We start from the raw sequence: 23,558 nt of genomic DNA, 5'->3' as shown, positions 1-23,558 counted from the left end.
AATCTCATTGAGCCTCAGTCTTGTCATCTGTGAAATGGGGAGAATGCTATCTACTCTTGGACTGATGAGAGCATAAAGTGAGAGAATGTAGAGGACACTATACAGCCTGCCCAATACATAACAGAAGCTCTGCAAATGGTGACTCCCTGTCCTCTGAACAAGTCACAAGTATGTTATAAATGAAATAATAGATACTAACTTATCACAAACCTAATGCCAAGTATTCTGGCTTATCAATCAGGGCAGTGCTCCTCAAATTTTAAAATACCAGTGATTCACTTGGGGATCTGGTTAAATATGGATTTGTATTCAGCTCAAGATTCTGCATTTCTAGCAAGCTCCCAGATGATGCTGATACTGACAGTTGGGGACCACACTTTTAGTAGCACGGAGCTAGGGCAATAATTTCTTAATACCAACTTGACTTTGAGAGACTGGGCTAAGTTGCAAAACAGAATTTTACTCTACTATTTTTTTTTTTTTTTTGCCTGGTTTAATGATACAAATATTGGGGAAATCTGAAGATGCTACAGAAAAAAAGTTTGAATGAACACATTTAAAAATTTGGGAAGCTCAAATCCATTCTACACACTTTCATTTATTGTCTGGACAGATAAAGTACAAATAATTCAAACACAACAAGATTATGAAAAAAAAACATTTACAATACTTGCCCTTGGAAATCTTCTAAACTAGCAAGATTAACATGAAGTCATTCATTATAACTAAAGTATACAACTGCCTGGTCCTAAGATTTTTTTTTCCTTTTTTTTCCCCCAAGATTGAACACGTTATAGAGAATAGATTTTGGCATGCTTTTCCCACTAATGCTTAGCAAATGTATCAAAACTTTGCCAGCAAACTGCGTTCATTCATAGCAGGTGACATAAAAAGTTTTCCCTGAATGTTGAACGAGTGTTCTCTGAACTGAAATCTGGCGGGTTTGTTTTTTTTTTTTCCCAAAACCGAAAAGAGGAAAAAAAACAGAAAAAAAATTTAAAGGAGAAGTCTATGATGCAGCCTTGGTTTTCGTTATCTGTCTACCACTACAACGACTACTACAAAGTTTGCCTCTTCAGTGTGAAAACAACAGTCCTGTCTACATGCACTTAGTGGGTTCAGCATGGGAAAAAATGCACAAAATAAGCACAAGTTATAAATAACCATAACGTTTTATTACCATTAAGACTAAACTTGTATTGAAAAGATTTTATATAACAAGACAAGAAAAGCAATAGCAAATTTAACTATCAACTAGATTATGCATAGCGAGTAACTGTTTCTATTACCCAGGGAAGAGCATGAACCCTTGTATTTTTTTTGTTTTGTTTTTGTTTTAAATATATAACCGTACAAAGCACAAACATACTAAAATGATCAGTGCACTGGACGTGGGAGAGTGCTCCCTCAGTCATTTTGTTCCCTTAGCTCTGTTTTGATTTCCCCAATCTGAATTACATTAAAATAAAGACCCAGTTGTTTTTATTTTTCTACTGTGCAGTAAGAAAAAATATTCACAACAAACATGACAATATATCAAACAATAGTTCTACACAAGTTACCTTGATACCTCTTTAACTGTCACTTAAATATCATAAGAAAACATTTTAAGACATATACAAACAAAACTAGCCAAGTGTTACAACTTATAATAAATTAACCCAAAGAAAAAATAACTTTATATATATATATTTATATTGTATATACACATACACACACAACAGAATGACACAATAATATGCTTCTTCCCATAGTTTAAGTAAACAAATAAGTAGTCTAGCCAATCTAGCTATATTTGATCTCGGCCATAGGCATCATCACATTGGCGATTAAATAAATAAGTGTTTCAAGCAACATAAACAGTGTTTCAAATGTACCAACACAGCCCAATTCTATCAGCATGGGCTACAAAGTGAGTTTGAAAATTCTTTAATGAATTTAAAGCAAATGTATCTTTTGTTTTCGTCTCCTAAACACATTACATTTAACTATGATACTAAGATATGTAAATAATTTCGTAGCACCTACTGCTCAAACTAAGGAAATTTTAGATCAAAAGGAAAATTAATCTTTTTAATTTTTGTTCTGCTGACATCCCATACTGATGACTTAAAGAAAAACTGTCTTTCAACTCATCTCCTTGCTTTTGGGTTTTGACTGTGGGGAACTGTGGTACCCTGGGTAGAACGAACACTCCTTTCCCCTAGTAATTAATATTTTTTATTATTATTACATGCTATGAAAAGATATGAAGATCATCTGTTTATAGCCCATCCTTCAAAAAACAGTCTACGAATCCAGTTTAAAACACACATCTTGATCTCTAAAAAGTTACCAGTGCAGTATGAACGCGACAAAGTTGTCAATTTCCCCTAAATTAGCCAGTCAAAATATTTTTTTCTCAAATCCAGATTCTCTTGTAAAAATTCTTTATATTTTATAAAAATAGATTTTTCTTGAAACCCATTTTCAGCAAAGAGACCACCTCTTTGGCAACAATGTTAATGTTATTAAATTGTTAATGTCATCAGGTATCCCCCTTGCCCCCATCCCCTAACAGAAGACTTTTTTAGTTCACATGATATAAAAGAAAAAAGGAAAAATAAAAAAATTTGCAAAAGTTTTTTTTCAGTTTTGCAATTTTTATTATTCCTCTTTAATTTGTGTGGGGGTTTTTACCAATCTGATTGGATCAACATTTTGACAAAAAAGAAAAATCTTTTTTTCTTTCTTTGAATCCCATTACTTTGTAAAAATTGTTTTATTTTTATTATTATTTTTTTTTTGTTTTTTGTTTTTCTTCTTCAAATGAGTGAATGGTCATCTTAAAAAGACCCACCTTCAAGGAAGGTAGTAAAGTTAGCTGGCTGGGTAAAAATCCCTGCACATCGCTATCTATGTATATTATATTCAACAACGACAGCTATGAAAGAACATTCAATGCATCAAAGGTATTTTTTTTGTTTTTGTTTTTTTCTTTTTTTCTAAGCATTATAAAATCCTTTCCTGGTACACCTCAGGATAATCCAATGTTTTAATACTTAGGCAACACTGGCTTATAAAGTCCATGGTTGAATATAAGCCTTGAAAGGTTTGTTTCTCTCCCTTTGTGTGTGTGTGTGTGCACGCGTGTGTTTTGTTCGTATATATTTATATATATATTTTAATAAGTAAGGATGGGAAATTCAGGACTTGTGGGCTTTGTTGGTTTTAAAGGAAACTTGCAACACTCTGTCTCCCAGGCGATACCCGTTGAGGCTGGCGATGGCCATGGCTGCCTCGTCGTAGTTGGTCATGGTGACAAAGCCGAATCCCTTGCACTTGTTGGTGTTGAAGTCACGGATGACCTTGACGTTGTTTACTGCGCCAAAGGGGCCAAAGAGCTGCCAAAGGACACTCTCGTCGGAATCAGGGGACAGGTTGTAGACAAAGATGCACCAGCCTGTTCCTGTGTGACCAGGGATGTTCATTCCCACAAGGCTTGTCATCCCATCAATGGTGATTGGGGAGAACCTGGGGGGACAAGCAGATGGGGGGACTGGTCCAGACATCAGTCTGACCATGGATAACACAGATGCACAGACACAGACACGGGGCAGAGGGCTGAGTGAGTGTTTGCAGGAGAGTTTTCAGGGTTTAAAAACCAAAATGCAAAAACTAATGTCTGTGGCATTTCTTCTGATGGAAACGGCTAAGGCATGTACATGCCAAGAGAAAGGCCTACGTCAATACTTAAAACCCACGAGGGACTCCCAAGCCTCCCAGAGCAAGACTCCATCATAATTCTATCACAGTATGTGCTCATAGGGTATCCCTCTCCGACCTTATCCCCCTCCACCACTAGGCAGTGAGTTCTTACAGGTGGGGTCTCTATTTCATTTATTCCGTTGCTCTATTTATTTATTCAGTGGAGCACAAATGGGAATCTCATAGACATACTGACATATAAAACACTCAGTAAATATTTATTGATTGAATTAGTGAATAACTGATGGTTGTTAATGCTTGGGAAATTTTATTTTATTATTTTTAGGCAGATTAGGGGATGGCCCTAGAAGTGCTCAAATCTACCATCTTTGCAGTCTCTCAACTTCTGGTTGTCGAAGACCTCTTGGTATTATTGAGGATGGAGATACGTGAGAATAAATAGACATGTCTTGTTATTAATCAGATGGGTGGCTCATGTTTCATTTAAAATTTATTCAAAAGGATTCCCATAAAAACATGGAGCAATAATAATAAAATGTATCACTCTTTGATGCTATGTTATCTGGAATTCATTTCTAAGTGTTACTGAAGCAATAATTCAAGTGGCTTGTGCATTTATATATCTTGAATCCCCATTAGAAAACCACAAAATTGTTATTTGTCCTATTACAATACTTTTGTATTAGGCTTAGAAATCTTTTCAGTTTTTGTGTAATCTTGAAAAAATAACCCTTCAGATTCTATTCACCGTCTGATAAAATAAATCCATGTGTGATTTGTGATGAATGCATCAGATGGAAAAGGTTACCAGTGCTCCAGCAGAACAATATTTGTAAACATATTGTTTCATACCAAACTTATACAGGGATTTTGACCCTATACAATGACTAGTAGCTTGCTTCCCATTTGTTGGGGTTTTGTGTGTTTGGGGGGAGAGAGGGAGGAGGAGAGGCAGCAAAAACCAGGGAAGAGCCTGGGGTAAAGTGTGAACTAGGACACTGTTTTTTAAAATAAGCAAATATTCTTGGAGATTTGAAAGTCCTATTAAAGAATAGTTCTGAATCTAACTAGAATTTAGATAATCAAGTGGCTGCTGAAGATGTGATAAACATAATAACAACACAATAGACATTGTTTTTGCTATTACTCACTAAGTCAATCTTCCCTCCTGCTTAAAAACAAAGAACAAAACAAAACCAAAAATCATGGAACAGATTCTTAAAAGAGCAAATCCATATCTAATTGCTATTTGCATTATTTCTGAAGACTATCTTCTCATCCTTCTCTCCTCCAACTGGGTGAACTGACCCCTTTTCAGTTTATATGTAGAGAATGGCTAACTATTTATGATAAGGCCAAGGTCAGGGCCCGCAAAGAGGTCTCAAGTAGAACACCTACTCTAGTTGGTGATGGCTATCTGGAGTACTTGGGTAGGAAGGAGTCTAGATCCAAATCTGTGTTCAGTAGGAAAAGAGAATGCTGTTAATTAGTGATGTCTACTCTGGGTGGGACTGTAGGAGGTGGCAACACACAAGCCGCAGCTCTGTCTTCCCTGGCCTCGTCTATGTTATAAGCATCACTCTTTTCATAACTTTTGGTGCTTCCTCACTAAAGTCAGAGAGGAGCAAAGGGATGGGACAGAGCTAGGAAAGATGTAAAATGCCCAGGAACAGGCAAGCAGTGTGCTAGGCATGTGGCGATAATTGACAGTTATCCTCACCAGGCTGGGATTGAGATTCGAGAGGCTGGCGCTGTGATATGGAAGTCTGCAGTCAAGTTACTTCCTCCACAGTGTGCCAGTTTCCAGAGTCAGGGTACTTACCACGCATGGCCAAGTGGTAAAAGAACTGCCTAGTATGGGGAGTGTGATGCAAACTATTAAAGACCACATCTCTTTCCCTTGACTGTGGAAAGGGGAATTAAAGTTTGCAGCTCTACTGAGCAAGATGATGAAGACACTACGTCCCTAGCAGTGCAGTGGAGCTTATCAAAAATACATATGGGAATTTCATGGTCACAGTGACATAATATACCCAACTTCCCAAGACTCTTATTTCAGACTGGGTCTGGAACACCCTCGTGACTGCATTCAGAGAGCCCCCAAAGCCTTGAGTCTGTTTGAGCCCCCAACCCCACAAAAAGGCTTTAAATGAAAGAAACAGCAAGTTTAAAACACACATATATAACTAAGGGAGGATTTATAATAACCGTTAAAACCTGTAACAAAAGAAACCCCTGGTTGAGGTGCACACAGATACACTCATTCTCAGGATGTGCTCTGAAATGCACACGGAGGGGGAGGCAGGAGTCTGAAAATCATCCACGCATTTATTCATGCTTTGGCTGGGGCTGATAGTCCAGAATCTAATTTTTCTACTGAAAATCATAAGATTGTCAACCATGATTAGCAAAATGTTCTAATTTTGATTTGCTGGAATCCGACCTCTTAACTAAATCTTGGCATTGCTAATGCAAAACAGTTGCTCTGCAAGTTTACAAAACCAGCCAGCAAAGGGTTGGAGCCTTTCCCCTTAGGGGAGCCATTCGAAAGACCAGATTATCAAAGGCTTGGTAGCTGTGGCACCTGAACCATAGGAGAAGCCCACCTGCAAATAAAAGAAAAAGTGAAACACACAAATACATTTTGTGTGCCCTAAAAGAAACAAAATCAACTGAGGTCCGAAATTAAAATTAAGAATTTGACATGCTGGTGGAAGAAAAAGGAAGAATTAAAAAAAAAAAGTAAAGTTAGTGAATTAAAAAAAAAAAAAATTCTAGCCCCAGTCTGTGCCAACACGGACATCTGGCAATCTGTGGAGTTTTAATTACCTCTTTACGCCATAGGCCATATTAAGCAAATTGTCCAGCCTGCAAAGAGAAGGAGGGTCTCTGGGTTAATGCCTCACAGATGGCAAGATCGCTCAATGGAACTATTAATAAGAATGCTCCATTTTCAAAGAAGAAAAGCTCGACAACTTTCCCCACTGCTTAGGAGTCTATCCACCGGTAGTTTCCCCCTTTCCTGCCTCCAACTGCAAGTAATTCATGTTCGGGTCAACACTAGAGTTTACAGCAAGTGTCTAATGAATCTCCTTTTCTTTCAAGGTCTGAATTAATCCCACTCCCCCCACCTCCCAGGACATTTGTGTGGATTTTGTTTTATATTGTGTGTGAAATTGTTAAAAGTGGGGGAAAGCTTCTTCAATTGTTCACCTTTTACTATAATTACACTTGTGAATAAATGTCTTTGTTCCAAATTAACAATACCCATTCACACAGTATGCATCAGAACGGATCTTTTCTGCCAGCCTATCTATATTAACTGAATCTTACCACACACATTTTCGAGGGGCAGGGGGAGTTTGTGGATTAAGATTTTTAAAAATTACCTTACTATTTACAGCCCAAAAGTACCTCCCAGCAAACTGCCATTATGTTGTAATCTTCCTCATGTTCAGTACCTTACTTGGGGACAAGCTATTCACACCATGGGGCAGTAGTAACCATAGTTTCCACCATTAGAAGCCTGCTGGAGAGGCTTTTTACATAAATACTGCATGTGCTCTCACACAAAATAAAAATTAGATGACTTGGACTCTTCACGAAATCATTAACCATTTCAAATTCACGGGGCATGGGAGGACACTAAAGAGACTGATTTTTTTCCTCAGTGTGGCCAGATCAACAATACTATTCTACATAGAAGGACCTACTGTTTTCCCATGTGAAGTCTAAGGAGAAAAACCCTTTCACTAAAGGGAAGTTGAGATATGGGTGGAATAAAATAATTATTTTGAATTTATTATGGGTAGGTCAAGAATATTCTTATCTCTTGTACAGTAGAGGTCAGTCAAGGTTGTTCTGCCTTTATGGAGAGAAACCTGCCGTTCAGAAATGTCCAGCAGAAAGGAAATGCCCCACTGCACTAGGGGTTTCCTGGGGGTTAGGTACCTAAAGGAAACACTAATAAGGCTTGGACAAAATCTTCCTCCTTGTCTTCCCCAGTGTCTACTGACTTAGAGTAAAATTAACACCAAAGACGGTATTCCCCCTCCCCTGAACCTAACAGAGCTACCTGCCCAGGGAAAAGAGGACAGGAAAAACCACTCCCTCTGGCAAGGACCTGCCTCCTGGTCTATTCTTTGACTTTATTAAAAGCTACCGTCCAGTCTTAAGTCTAAGCTGCTGAATATGGTCACTTATCTGTGATTAACTCTGGTTGAAACTAAATCTTGTTCGATTAAATGCAAAAATTTTGTTTCTACCAAAGCATCTGAAGTTTAACTGTACAGTCACAGTATGAAGTTGGAAGGGGGCTTGGAAGAGCATCTTGTCCTATTGTCTCATTTTACAGGATTGGAAACTGAAGCTTGGGGGAGTTTTGCACAGTGATTCCTGGGGGCAAAAGCTCTTACCCTTGCCCCATCCTTCAGGGCCATGGGCTTCCCTGGCCCTTGGCCAGCTCTGTACCTTAATAGCAGAGCTGTTTTCTCTGTGGGCATGCCTACCTGAACCTTTGAGCCTGGTGGTGAAGTGGCCCGGGGTAGCGCCGGTTGGGGGACTGGTAGAGCTGAGAGAGCAGGGCCTGGCTGGACTTCTGGCTGGGGTTGTTGGCAAACTTCACAGTAATCGGTTCCGTAGCACCGCTGGGCTTCTGGCCATTCAGCCCTTTGATGGCTTCTTCTGCCTCGATCCTCTTATCAAAGCGGATGAATCCCACCCCTCTAGACACTCCTGGGGAAAGAGAAAGAGCCTTTGTAAAGAGTGAACAAACAAAACGGTAAACATCTCTAGGAAGAGATGGGCTGGGCCCCGTCGACATTCGGTGAGAGTCAGCCCACCTGTGGGGCCAGGGCTGAGCCCAGATTCCTGATTCTTTCTTACCACCAGAATGAATCTGCCTGTGTTTCTGCCGTCATGGCTCCGGACAGATGCCTCCCACCCACAGAACACAGGGATTTCTTGCGTCTGTCCTCTCTAGCTCACCAATGCTCTGCTCAGTCTTCATCTCCCTTGAATTACTGTAACTGATCATCCACTGTCCAGTTTCTAGTCCCCCAACATGTCCTCCACACCTAGCCATTAAGTAATCTAGTTGAAAAGCAAACTCTGACCATATCACACTCTTTACAAATCTTTTGTATACCTCTTTTGTAACTTTCGAATTTTGTACCTTGTGTATGGTACCTATACTTCACTGCCCCCCCCCCATTCAAAACAGAATAACAAACAAACAAAATCTACAAAATACCATTCCATGGCTCTATGCTGCATACAGATAAAGTCCAGACTTTTTGGCACAACATTCAGTGCCCCTGGTGATCTGGCTCCAAATCCCCTGTTGAGCCTCACACCAGCCACTCTGTACTGCCTTACGTTCCTTAAGCAGGTTGTGTTTTTCCTCGACTCCTTGCTGTGGGAGTTCTCTCCACCTAGAATGCTCTATACCTCCTTTTTGCCATATAACTTTGAGTCATCCTCCCAACCCCTGTTCAAACACTGCCTCCTCGATGAAGCCTTCCCAATAATCTCTACTAGGCTTAGCATTCCTTCTCTTGAGCTCTCATGAGGCACTGGACAGCCCCTAGAAAATACTTGTCACCTTGGAGTCCTGTAAGTATGAGGACTGTGCCTCCTTCATCCCTGTTTCCCGGTGTCTTTCTGTACACTGTCTGGGGCAGAGCCAACTCCAGTGAGGGTTTGTCTCATGAATCAAATGATAAACGTGCTAAACTACTCTCGGGGTGACTTTTAAGTTGGGATCAAATTGGGGGTAGGAATAAATACCTTGTCACTAAAAATGCAACCTGGGGTACCTTACTTTTCTCACTGTAGGGTGGTGGTTGCCTTTCTCCATTATGGACAAAGAATCCCAGTACCAGATTCGAGGTTCATATCCCTGCATGGCTACTAACTAGTTGGTGGGAAGTCAAGTCTCCCACTTTGTACCTGTTTCCTTATGTGTGAAATGAGACAGTCTGAGGTTTCTTCTAACTGTATATTCTATGAATTGGAGCTAGAGCTATACATACATGTTCTTTTCACATACAAAAGTCATGTCACTTAGCTGAGGGCTGAAAGAGACTGAAGGTCATACACTCTAAACCTGAGGCCCGAGTCCTCTTTACAAACCTGACAAGTAGTTTATTTGCTGCTGAAACAATTCCCATGATGGAGAATTCCTACCTCCCAAGAGGGCCCATTTTAAATTTGGGCAGTTGACTGATAAGAGATCTTTCTCCCAAGTAAAAATCTATCTATTCATGACCCATATCCTCTACCTCAAAGTAGTATTAGCCTCCTGCTCCTATAGGTAACAGGGCATTGAGACACAAGGAAAGAAATTACAAAGAAACACTTAACCTGTGACTTGATCAACCAGAATTCGTGAGGTGATGATACGGCCGTATTGCGAGAAAAGCTGCTCCAGTTCCTTCTGGGTCATGGTTTTGGGAAGGCCGCTAACGTACAGGTTAGCATCCCTGATTGAGGCAGAGCTTGGACGGGCATATGAGACCTAGGAAAAGGCAAGAGGAGCTAAATCCATTACAGGCAATCACCCTCAGAGTAGAGTCTGAGTCAACAACCAAGATGACAGCCCCTCATCTATCGTTACAACTCATAGTGTCAGAGTAGATTACTCAGTGGTTCAGAGTTTTAGCTATTCTTATAATAGTAATGAGAACCAGGAGAACAGCAATAGAGGAACAAGAGGAAAGTTGATGATAACTTAAAACAAATGCACAGATAAGGGTCTCTAAGTGCAGAACAAAATAGCTACTGTATGGCAGCTGTTAAATGCAGAACTACCCACGCATGGAGTTCTGAAGATTTACCTCCTGGATGTGGGTGTATAGATGATTTACTGCATCCAACACATAATAATCTTTGAATAAACTAAAAAAATCCCCCATGAAATTGTGCTCTGCACATTTCTCTCCTTGACACCCTCCTTACCCCTATCTCCTTCTTGAACATGTAAAAGCGATCAGGTTCTCTGCAAGATTTTTTTATGTCCCTCCCTTTGTTTTGCTCCAATCTGTTCCTACAAGGTCTGCTCTCACTGAATGACAAAGTGCTGGTGAAACGGGGCTGAATGAACATCTGCTTGTGAAACTGGATATGTGACCTTGTCGTTACATCTGCAGGGACCAGTTACCTCTAACTTTGAGGCAGGGCAGACAAAACCATAATAAACAGAATGGGGGCACAGTGGAAAGAAGGGAGGGAAAGGGCAGTGGGGGAGAGCAGAGAACCTCACCGATGGTTATAAGTTTGACTTTGTAAATTTGTCCTCCCAGATCTCTCAACTGCTTTTTTTTTTTTCCAAAAAGCTAACACAGAAGTGTAAACAGATCTGAAATTCCATCTGCAAGAAGCCAAATCTGTAGCAGTACACATAAGCAAAGCAAACCCCAGCAGTCATTAATTTTAGACTTGCATTTATTTATTTATTTATTTTTTAAGAAAACAACATCAGACATTTGAAATATAATTTACAGCTAGTCTAACAAAAGCACTTTCCTGCTAAAGCTATTTCTGGGGCAGTTATGGCTCAGAATAAATGATGAAAACAGTCATTTCAGAGCACATCTGACAGCGTTGGACAGGAAGGGACTTATGCCTTAGCATTTTCCAGTTGGGAGTTTTATTTAATCTATACAACCAGTCCACAAGACCTGCTAAGACTGTAGGGATGAGTATGTGTGTGTGTGCATGCACACAAAAGTGTGTGTGTGAAAGGAATCACACATGTTAGAGTCGACCTTTGACATTAGGAACTAAACCTCCAGCAGCAAAGTGGGCCTTGCTTCTGAGACCTTCAAGGGAGAGAATGAGCAGACCCCTCATCCATGGAACTCTCTCCCTTTTGATGACACAGATGCCAGGTCCCTTTATGGGTTTCACATCTAAAAATAGATGTTGACTCAACAGATAAAATGATGTGAGTGACTAATCTGCCTCGCTGGTCTCCTCCTGCTGATGGAGCGAGGCAGCTGCCCGCAGTGTCTACATCTTCTAGAAACTCTGGGTGGCCTGAGAGGCCTCTGTAGGCTCCTGGCCATCACAGGCTGAGAGGTAGAGAGGCCTTTACACAGAAGGTCCTTGTGTGTGCATTTGAGGTATGGGGGCTTAAGGACCAAGAGCCTCATGTGACTACCTAGACAGGGCTTTACTCCACAAAAGGTTCTCCTACCCCTGTCCTTGAAGGGACAAAGTCTTTCAGGTTATAACCTAGCAGAACTGTTTTTCAGGCAGTAGGAAGGAATAGTAGGCAGAAGGAAATGAAAACATCAGTGATATGTCCATGGTAATGAGGGTCAACTTTGTCTCACCCCTGCCAATTACTGACAAATTAATTATCTGAATGACATTTGTGCTCCCACAAAGCACAACCTCCCACTTCTAAGCCTTTGCTCACGGAGAAAATTTTTTCCACCTACTTCCTTAGGTCCAAATGTTACTCCTCTTCAGGGCTCAGCTCAAATATCATCTTCTCTAAACAGCTTTCTCTGATCTCACCTTCTGCTAAAAGTCTCCCTAGAAGTGCTCTCAATGAACCACGGTACTAAACCCGTTCTGACCTTAATTCACCACTTCTCCACCTAGTCTGATGATCTCCTGAGGTTGTGGGTTGTGTGTATGTGTGTCTTATTCATCTCTGTGGCTCTAGCTCCCAGCACAGAGCCTGATAACTGCAGGGTGCTCAACGCCTACTGAAAAAACTGAATGAACACCCACAGCTCCTGCTGAATGACACTGGCATTACTGGCTCTTTGGGGTTAATTGCAGCTTGGTTCCTCCACTGAGGAGAATCACTGAGAGTCAAGCACCCAGAATCAGAGCTGTGTTTCTCCACCAAGCTAAGAGCTCAGAGATAGGTTTCCCATTCTCCAGCATCTGGGGTTGGAAGGACTGAAAGAAGTGTTCTAGGGCTTGACATCACTTAGAGGCTTTCTATCAGCAAATGTTTCCTGAGGATCTACTATGAGCCAGGCACAGTGTTTTGTGCTGGGGATACAGCAAGCACAAGGCATGGTCTCTTGCTCTAAAGCAATGGGAGCAATAGACAACACACAGGAGATACTCAGTATATATGAGCGGAGCAGGAGAATGGATGAATAAACACAGACCAGCTATCACAGTGCCACATATGTGTGTTAGCCAGGGCTATGTATGGGTGAGACTGAAACACAGAGGAAGGAGAGACTAATCAAGGGTTAAAAGGGCCAGGAAGGAGACAGAGCTGAGGTGAGACTAGTGGTGAGACAGATGGGGGTGAGGTCAGGGAAGGCCTTAAAATAGCCTTCCTCTGTTGTGAGGCCAAAGGAGGTGATGAAGGTCAAGGGCTTAGTGCAGTGCCTGGTACCCAATAAATGCACAAAGGATAGTAATGACCTTGATTCTCACTAGTTCTGGGCAGCTAGAGCTGGGGGTACAGAGGGGAGCAGGCTGGGTAAAGATCCTGCTGGGAAAAGGAGCTGGCACTAGAAAGTCAATGACACAACTAAAACCACTTCCCCAAAAGATGATTCTGACAGAGGCAGAATCTCAGCCAGGGAGAATTACTGCGACAGATCCCCAGAGACAAATTCCAGCCACAGAACAGCAACAAATTCAAAGGTGAACAGCACCTTAGTCCTTTCTCTACCAATTGTAATTCCTGCTTAGTTTTTATTTTCTAGTTGGAACCTTAAGCCTATTGTTTTCTTAGGCCCCTGTCCAGGAAACCTGTGGGTGAGGAGCAGGCAAAAATTATGGAAAAAGGATCTTCCCACATTCAATATCCAAATGCTTGTCCCAGTATCTAAACTTTTCAAGTTTCCTCAAACATTTATTAAATTCTAACTGAATGATTACAGGTTTCAGTCCCTTTGTGAGGCTGAAACATTTCTAAAAAATTGCTGACTTTCAGCCCTTGCAGAGGGTCAGGCATTACTGGTAAGTTAACCCCCCTGAGCCAGGGGCCTAGAGCCTGGGGCTTCCAATGCTGGAGCCAGCGTCCTAGAGAATCCCCCTTGCCTCAGACTGTCAGGTTCCTGCCTGCTTCATTCATCCAGAGTCTCTGAAGATAAGACTGGCATTTCTAGGCCAGCACTGATCTCATTCTGAAGCTCAGAAAGAGCTGGGAGTGAAGAAGCCACTCTTTTCTCTGGGTCAGGGTGGCCCAAAGGCAAGTGACTGTAAACAGCTGACTTTACAGATAATTTCCATGGAAGATTTGCAGTCCCTCCAAACTCCCCAGCTCTCTCCATCCCTGCTGGCTCGCAGTCCCCACACCCTCTGCAAGAATGACAGTACAGTATCAAGCTTATGAGCCCTGACTGTGGGGCAGCTCCTGTACTCACTAGCTGTGTGACCTTGGGCAAGTAATTTGATCTTGATAAATCTCAATTTCTGTACCGGTAAAAAGGGTGATGATTCTCCTTTTACGGGTTATTGTAATGAATTGAGATAATATACTTAATGTGTCTAGCACATACCTAGAACTTTGTAGATACTTATTAAATATTATTATGTGATGAGTCATACAGACTTTTGGAGGCCAGCCTGAGAATCTAGCCCTTATTGGGACATACCCTCCAATTTTACCACCCAGGCAAACATCTGGAACATTACCAGCAAACGCCTGTAGGGGCACTGTCCTCTGCAACTCTGGCAGGGTCTGGACCATTTTTTACCATTTCACTGCCATGAATTTCCTCTAACACATTCCCACAGATGATAAAGGTATGCTCTTGGGTGCTATAAGGAGGATAAAATGAGAGGCAAAGGCATCCTTCTCAGCCCCAGAAAGGTTCTCCATCATGAAAACACTAAGATGAGGGTTCATTCATTCCGCCTCTTCCTGGACACCTACTGTGTGCCAGGCCCTGAGATGGGCACTAGGAGAGTCTCTGCCTCAAGGACCCCACAGCCTGGTGAGGGAAGTAAACAAACAAATGAAGAGTGCAACACAGAGGGCTGTTCCTGATAGGCGACAGTCATTTCCCACTCCTGGTGTTTCTTCCATGCAGATGCGCCCCCCTCCCCCAGTAATAGTTTAGACCTTTCTCTTTCCTTTCACTCACTCTTCTCCAGGAGAAATAGAGTGACTGCTCTGAATGGAGGCTTCAATAAAGGAAATGGGCATGTGGGGCTCAGAGGCTGCCTGCTTCCTCCCTTCTGGGAGCCAGACGCCAGCCGGAGCACACATTCTACTCCAGGCTCTAAGTTCTATGGGGGCAGGCTCTGCTGTCATATGGGGAGGCCTGTGGGGTCTACAGCACCTGTGTCAGTCTGCATTAGTGGAGGGTTCAGTGGTAGGAAACTGATTGTATCCATATAACCCATCCAGGCCTTAACCAGTAATAAAGATGACCTTAGGATTCTATATGCTTTTCCCTTTTGTCTTACCTCTCAATCGGTTTAGAACTTGGATGTGGAAAACAGTGATGTCTTTGTTGGCCCCTTCAGATTACAATAATGACATGACCTCTATCACTGACTGGATATTTTCATGAGCTAGGTATTCCATTCATAAAACTGCTCACCTCTACAACCATTGCTCATGGTAAGTGAAGAAAAAGGTGAGACTGGTGATCCCAGGAGAAAGTGCTCTCCCTGAAATCTGCTTCACAGGAAGCTGGTGCTGGAAGTGGCCTCAAAAGTTTGGGGGAGAGGTTGGTCAATGGGTACAAAGTTACAGTTAGATAGTGAGAATAATTTCTGGTGATCTATTACATAATGGGTGACTACAGCTAAAAATAATGTATTGTATATTTCAAGATAGCTAGAAAAGAGGATCTTGAATGTTATCACCACAAAGAAATGACAGATATTTGAAGTTATGAATATGCTGACTACCCTGATTTGATCATTGTACAATGTATACATGCATTGAAACATTACATTGAACCCCATAAACATGTACAATTATTATGTCCTAATTATAAACAACAACAAACCAGAATAAAAAAGTTTAGAACACGATCCAAGACAGCTGGCCATTCACCTTACACATTCCAAGGACAGTAAACTCAGTACCTCATGAGGTATCCTACCCTATTGCTGGCCATCACTGATTGTTGGAAAGTTCTTCCTTCTACTGAGTTCTAATCTTTCTCTCCCGTAGCCTCCACCCTTTTCCTATTTCTACTCGAGTTCACACCCTAGGAGCATCCTTCCTGTCCTCATCACTCCTTATTTATCCTGTGGGTCTCATTGCTAGGTGCTAAGTGGAGTGTCAGGTAACTGTATTTTGAGACAGGCCACTGTAAAGAAGTTCTTGTTTATGTTACTTTAGCTGAAATTGAGCACCTGCTCAAGGAAGGAAACGAGACAGAGGTTAAAAGCAAGGGCTTTTTGATCAGAGAGATGTGGATTTGAATCCTGACCACTTACTAGTTGTATGACCATGGGGTAAGTCACTTAACCTTTCTGAACTGCATCACTTGAATAACAGTTTAGAGTCTCTCTAATAGAACTGTTGAGAGTTAAACAAGCAAATGAATTAAGATTTCTAGGCACAATACCCAGTACACAGTAAGTACTCAATAAAAAGTTGTGTTGATATGATTGCTATGTAATCAGGCCTTATGCTAGACACCAGGGGCGCTGAGATGAATACAACAGTCTCTGACATGTAGTACTATTTGTCTAGCAGAGGAGACACACAAACACGGACCTATCTTTTCAGAAGATCAGGCTGCAGATTTTCCTCAATCTGTTGTAACACCCTACTCTCTGAGTGAACACAAACTCCCCAGAGCAGACAGGTCCCTGGGGAACATTCATTCCAAAGAAACCAGGAGAACGGCAGCAGAGAACAGACTCTGGTGCTACCAGGGCATTCTAGGAGCAAACCCTCAACCCAGGGACCTCCAATCCTACCTCCAGGAGCGGGGAGAGAAGAAAGAAGCCAGCCGTCTCCTGGAAACAGCAGCTTTGATTGTGAGGATTGGTTTACTTCTGGGCCTGCAGCTGGAGCCCCACCCACAGGCAGGACAGGTGTCCACTTAGGTAGCCCCACTCATTATGCTTCTCCTGCCTGCCACCTGATACATGCTATTATTTTTTCGGGGGCAAAACCTGATGACAACATTTCTAATGAGTTCTGATTGTGCCACTTTTTCCTACTCAAACACCTTCAATGGTTCCTTAACACCTTGTGACAAAAATCCAAACACCTCACCTGGGCATTCAAAGCCCTCTGGAATCTGACCCAACCTCTCATGTACTGCTAACCCCTTCATGCACCCTAAGCTTCAGTTCAAACAAAAACATGTTCACTATTTTCTGACTATGTGCTGAAGGTTTCTACTTCTATGTCTTTGTTCTTGCTGTTTGTTCATCATCATGGCAAAATGAACTCTGGACCATCCTTCTAGGCCTCGCCTGAATGCCACCTCTTCCACGAGGCCCAGGCACAAATGACTGCTCACCCCTTGGACTCTACAGAAGATACACGTTTCAATGGCAGCAGCTATCACACCCTGCCTCTCATCACAGCCATCTGTGCTACCAGTCTGAGCATCCTGGCGATCTCTGCAGATTTCCTGTGGCATCTAGTCTCAAAGCCTTACTAGGGCAGGAGCTCAAAAAATGCTCTCTGAATTGAAATCACTTTATGCAGTGGATTTTAGCTTTTTTTTCAGGAGCTGACTCTGATGTAAAGAAGGAGCTAGAAGGAATCATGAAGTTAAAGAGTATCCAAGAATATCATAAGAGTACCTGGCACACAGTAGGTCAGGTAAGTATTTCTTTTAAAGAAAAAAAGGTGTGATGATAGATTCACATGCCTTGTAACTTCTTTTAAAGTCCATCACATTATCAAAGAGGCTCACTTGGTACAAGGTTCTCAGAATCTAGTGGCCCCCCTAAAGTAGAGATGAACTAAAGGTTTCATGGCCTAGAAGAGCTGGTCTTGGACTCAGGGGCTCAGACTCAGTCCCACTCAACTGCAACTCCAGGCTCAGTCTCCACTTAACTGCAACTCCTGGCTCCTGCTTTATGAAAGACTGATGAAATTACTGTAGCCATCTGGAAGCTCTGTAATACTTCCACTATACAAAGGTTTTTATATATGTTGCCTGAGTCTTAGTAAGACTCAGATTTATTATTTACTCTCTTATGCATCTCTGAAACATGTAGATTAAAAAAAGTCCTCCCCTCTCCTCATGTAATTTTCACCTTAGGGGTAACCCTATTCATTGTCCTCTTCATCCTGGGGGGCACTTCTTGAGCACCCACTATAAGCAATAATTTACTACAAGTGAGGTAGCATTATTTCCATTTTCCAGATGACAAACTCTGGCTCAGAGAGATCAAGTACTTGTCCAAGGTCACATAGCCAGACTAAGAGACAAACCCAGATAGGACTCCAAGTTATGGGATCTTTCCACTATGCCATGCTAACCTGGACAGTGAAAAAAAAGCCATGTGCTTGGCACAAACTGTTACTTTCCTTGGAGATTTACCAAGCTGGAAAAATCTCACAATAAAATATTGGTTAGAGTTGGAAGGAACAATTCTGCAGATGAGGAAATAAGTTCAGAGAAGCAAAGTTGCTCAGGGTCACCCTTCGTAGTTTTTGACAGAGGACTTGACTCTTCATTTTAACTCATAGCTCTTTTGAATGGACAAGAAGGGGGAAGGGAAGAGGGGTGTGGTGCTCTATGACCTTTGACAGATCAGCTGTCCCGCCCTGAGGTTGCATGATGACCACAGAGAAGTGATTCTTTAATCTTCATGGCCACTGATCTACAGAACTTTCTGGGACCAAGAAAATGTTCTGTAACTGTGCTGTCCAATATGGTAGCACAAAAGAGAAAAAAGCACTTCAAACATGCCTGGTCTGACTGAGGACCTGAACTTTAAATTTTATTTAATTGTAATTAATTTAAATTTGAAAATAAATGGCATATATGGCTAGTGGCTTCTATACCAGACACAGAGGCTCTAGGCCCAGAAATAACACAAGTTATAGCATTTCAGAGCTACAAGGGACCTTCAGCACTTTCATTTAGTCAGACTCCATTCTGGGACAGAAATCCCTTCTACAGCATCCCTAGTGACTCCATTTGAATGCTTCTGATGACGAGGGAGTCACGACCACCCAAAGCAAATATTTTACTCTGATAGCTACACAGGTTCTCTTCCCAGATTCCGGAATTACAGGATTGAACTCATGCCTTAGGATCACGCAGAATTTTCTTTCCTAGTGAATGGAAAAACCACCACTGTGGAGTTAATATGTGGGTGCAGAGCTCTCTTTGCCATCTTCTTCATTCACTTCTGGACAACCTTTACAGTGCCAAGTCTTTTTACAATGTGGAGCTGAGAGTGGGACACGAGACAACAGAGATGAGGAGACCCCGTAGACAATAAAGGACCACTATTTCCCGTGATCTGGAGTTCACAATTCTTCTCACACAGCCAAGGATATGCTGATTTTTTTTAAAAAAGCATCTCACATCACACTCTTGGTTTCTTTTATACTGGTAGACAGCTGAAGTCCCCAGACCCCATTCTGCGCACTTCTGAAAATCTAAGTGTCTTCCCAACCTGCCTGTCCAATTTTCTTTTGTAATCCATACAGGACACTGTGGATGACCTTTAGGATACTGGAATCATATCAACTTCACTGAGCTGAGAGCAGGGGAACTATATTTCCATCTCTCTAACTCCTACCCCTGCATCTGAAATTATTCATTCAAAGGAAGTTAACAGGCACTGGGAAGCAGAGCAGCCAAATAGAATGTCCCACAAGAAAGAGGGCAGCTGGTACAACTGGAGGAAACGTGTCTCCAGTTTCGGCTGGCAATGACATGTGCCCTCTCTTGGCTCCTTGGGGATTCAGAGATCCAGCCACCCCTGCTGACGCTGGCAGGGAAGAGCTCCCGCACTGGCTCTGAGTATAGCCATAATGGGGGAGGAGAGAAAATGTCTTTTTATTATTAACAAGACTGAGGGAGGCAGTCCATCATTTCTGGGTGGGGTGATATCTGTCAGCAAAAAATGATCTGCTAACTCTTCGGGAAGCATTACGAACAGTGATAGGAGAAATAATTGCTTATGCCAAGTGCAGCGAAAAGATACTTCAGCGGAATGGAAGCCTTTAGCAAGGCAGGTGGACGGAGGGAGGTGGGTGGGAGGCCCGGCTCCTGATGACCCCCAGCAAGAGAAGGAAGCGGGAGGGACAAACTGGAACTGCACAGCTCAAATGTGGAAAGATACCCTGGAGGCAGCGTTAGTGCTATTAGAAGAATAAAGTGAAAATGGAGAAATGGTTAAGCAGCATCACAACATGAGAGGAGAGGAGGATTACAGGAGCGCACTCTCCTTCCTGGAGAAGCGAGGTTCTTCCTTCTGAAAAACCTTCACTCACACATCTTCCCCTTCTCTACTCCTGTTCCCTCTAGAATTGGGCTGCTGTTCACAACATGAGAGGAGAGGAGGATTACAGGAGCGCACTCTCCTTCCTGGAGAAGCGAGGTTGTTCCTTCTGAAAAACCTTCACTCTCACATCTTCCCCTTCTCTACTCCTGCTCCCTCTAGAATTAGGCTGCTGCTCCATGATAAAGCCTCTTTCTTGCTTTCTCATTAGAAGCTGATTCTTCTGGGTTTGCTCAGAGCGGTAGAAGAAGTCCTTTGTCCCTTCACCCAGACCCTGTCCTGAAAGTGCTCATGCCTCTGGTTTGCACAAGAGCTGTGCTCTGGAAATGTTTTACTTCAAGTCATACTTTTATCATTTGAGTAAAAGCTTAATGCAGTTATTAGAAAAAGATAAGCCAGAAAATCATTTGTAAACATGTAATGCAATAAAAAAGGATGGAAATATATAAAAATATTAACACTATTAGCTTGGGTATGGTTGACAGTGCTTTCCTGATATGATTCTGTATATTCCAAATTATTCACAAATATGTATGTCTTGCCTTTAAAAAGAGTGAATAAAGCTCCTAATAAAGCTGATGAAAACCAGTGTCTAAGGATGACAAAAACCTACCACAGCAGCCTGGAAGCTGCTGGTCTCATTTATCAAACACTCCACACGCACACCATCGACAGATGGACCTTCTCAGAGCTTTACTTTGGCCAGATGCCTCTCCTGCTCAAACACTGCATAGCTGCCTATCTCCCTCCAACATCAAATGGGAACCTCTGCAGCCCTATGATTGCCCCCACTGCATTAGAGTTGGTCCTTTGCATGTCTGTGTCACCCATGAGACAGGAACTTCTGGAGACAGAGCCAGCAGTGAATACTTCTCTAATCCTGCTCCTCACACAGGTTAAAACCCAAACAGGTGTCCCACTACTCTGAAAGGTTTAACAGGAGTGGTACCAAACGCTCAAATCCTATTTTGGATCACTTTTTAATGAAGGTCACAAACCTTTGGTAAACATATTCCTCTTCTGAAGGCACTCTGGAACCATCTTATTTTCTTTGTTCCTAATTAATGTGACAAAGAGCTAGACCAAATGCAATTAGACTCAATGGAATGCTCCTTAATATGAGGCTAAAATTACAGTGTAAATTCAAAAGCTGCTCTTTCAGAGCCCAGGAGAGGGTCAGGACTGGCACAGGCATCAGTTGTGGGATCAAGGAGTACCAGGATCAGTTTACAGAATCCACAGCCCTTTCACCCAATGCTTCCCAAAGTCCCCTGTTGGAGACAACTAGAAGGATAAAAAAAAAAAAAAAAAGCTAAACAAACAGCATCCCCAAAGCCATAAATGGGGCAAATCATCTCCATTGGGTTCAAGGTTGAAATGCTGAGAACTGACCCCATTTCCCAAGTAGGGTTCAAGGCTGCTCTGCAGGCTAGAGAATGTAAGCCCATGGTCCATACCTCATGCCTCTCTCACCCACATGGATGGGAGAATCTCCAGGGTGCTGCCATCTCTGGTTTGCCTAAATCACAGGACCTTGTACAAAACCTGGAAAGCAGGGGCCCAAGAAGAAATGACCAGAAGTCAATCTGTCACCAGGTAAATGGCAGAAGCCCTGAGCCCCAAGTCTGTTTGCTGAAGAACCTGGAGGAGCCACACAATTCATTTTTGTTTGCTTTTTATATCTACTTCCCATGCCAGGGAGTATAACCCGTGTGTGCACAGAGCCAAATACACACCCACACACCCTCATAGAAAGCACGTGCTGCTGAGCAAACAGGCAGTGTGACATTCCAACACTTACGACCTACTGCCAAAGAGCTATTTTTAAAACGTTTTTTCCTTACTCCAAATCTCTCTCACCAACTGTGTGATCCCGGGTATGTCTCTTAACCTCTTTGGGCCTCAGTTTCCTCATTTATATAAAGGAGATAATAGCACTTCCTTACAGGGCTATTTTAAGAATTATAGCTTATATGTGTAAAGCACCTAGTTGCAGGGGTATTACAAAGATTAAATGACATCAAGCATGGAAAAGGGTTACAATAGCATTGGACAAAGTAAATACTCATAAGGTAGCATTACTATTATTATTTATTGTTATTTCCTTTCAAGCTCGTGCTCACACATTACACAGCTCCTCTTCTGGAAGAATCCTTCAAGGCCCTTTGGATGGTAACTCCAGCTCAATTGCTGCCTAGTTGTACAGGTTTGGATAAGTCACTTAAGCTCTCTGAGCCTGATCTCCAAGTTGAGGATTGGGACCGTCCTCCAAGTAAAGAAATTAAATGCAAAGAACAATTCCTCTGGAGTCACCATCCTCACTATGCATTGGGATTTAATTAGGCATCATGCTCTTTCTCTGCTTTGATGCTATGTCAATGCCTAGATTGTATGCACCTTAAACAGAGGCCTGTCTTTGCCCTCCACATATCCTCAGTATTCACCTACAGTCACATTTACATCCCCCTTAATAAAGGGGAAATGGATATTTAACAGGGAACCATCTAGTATTCACCTACAGTCACATTTACATCCCCCTTAATAAAGGGGAAATGGATATTTAACAGGTGCCTACTACAGTCACATTTACATCCCCCTTAATAAAGGGGAAATGGATATTTAACAGGGAACCATCTTTTGTAGGCACCTCCTACTAGTAGCACTGTAATGAGCAATTCACTGCCAATTTGGCAAAACAGTATTTATGTACTTAAATTTGAGTTCATACTGTATTCCATAAATATATACAATTATCATGGGTCAATTAAGAAAAATAAATTAAAAAGAGAGAGAAAAAAGAAAGAAATAGTAGAATAGTGCTTACCAGAGGCAGGGAAAAGGAGGAAGGAGAACCGGGGAAAGGTCGGTAGACTAGCACAAAGTTATAAAGCCACAGCTAGGAAGAATAAGTTCCAGTGCCCTAGGGTGACAATAGCTAATAATATTGTATTGTATACTTCAAGATAGCCAGAAAAGACGATCTTGAACGTTATAACCACAAACAAATGATAAATGTTTAGGTGATAGATATGCTAACTATTCTAATTAGATCATCATACAATATATGCATGTATTGAAACAACAAACTATATCCCATAAACATGTACAATGAAAAAATAAATATTTTTTAAAAGTAAATAAAAATTAAAATAAGAAGAAATAGAATTCAAACCACATTTGTTAAAAAAAAATTATTTTTGAGTTCAGAGGCTGCAAACTGCCTGTCCAAAGGTCAACTATAAGTTCTGTTTAGCCTGCCTACATAATGCTTTAAAAGTTTTTAAGTTAGTTTCCAGCTTTAAAAAACTGGAAATTATTTCTGGTAATGGATATGCCCACAGTATGAATCTGGCTCTCATATCATGGGCATGAGGGGTGACAATTAGCTTTGTACCTCACAAATATTCTTATATAAAAAAAGAGAAACAAGATCCCATTTCACAATGAAAAAAATAAAAATAAAAAAATAAAAA

The 23,558-nt window shown here is 41.8% G+C and overlaps 1 protein-coding gene across 8 annotated transcripts in view; it reads right to left on the bottom strand.

Moving 5' to 3' along the window:
• Positions 1–578: 578 nt before the first annotated feature.
• Positions 579–23,558, bottom strand: part of ELAVL4 (ELAV like neuron-specific RNA binding protein 4) — a 91,332-nt gene continuing 68,352 nt past the window's right edge. For 4 of the 8 annotated variants that reach the window (XM_008575199.1, XM_008575201.1, XM_008575200.1 and 1 more), the window contains exons 4-7: positions 10,072–10,225; positions 8,217–8,442; positions 6,538–6,576; positions 579–3,555 (exon numbers count right to left, since the gene is read on the bottom strand). In XM_008575199.1, the coding sequence (XP_008573421.1) occupies positions 3,186–3,555; positions 6,538–6,576; positions 8,217–8,442; positions 10,072–10,225 (789 nt within the window). In that variant the 3' untranslated portion in view covers positions 579–3,185. The remainder of the gene's footprint in view (positions 3,556–6,537; positions 6,577–8,216; positions 8,443–10,071; positions 10,226–23,558) is intronic. The other 4 variants (XM_008575202.1, XM_008575205.1, XM_008575204.1 and 1 more) reach the window with 2 other exon arrangements.

Source organism: Galeopterus variegatus, unplaced genomic scaffold (assembly GCF_000696425.1).
Source record: "Galeopterus variegatus unplaced genomic scaffold, G_variegatus-3.0.2 Scaffold1155, whole genome shotgun sequence".
NCBI lineage: Eukaryota > Metazoa > Chordata > Mammalia > Dermoptera > Cynocephalidae > Galeopterus > Galeopterus variegatus.
This window is presented reverse-complemented; position numbering and strand designations above follow the sequence as displayed.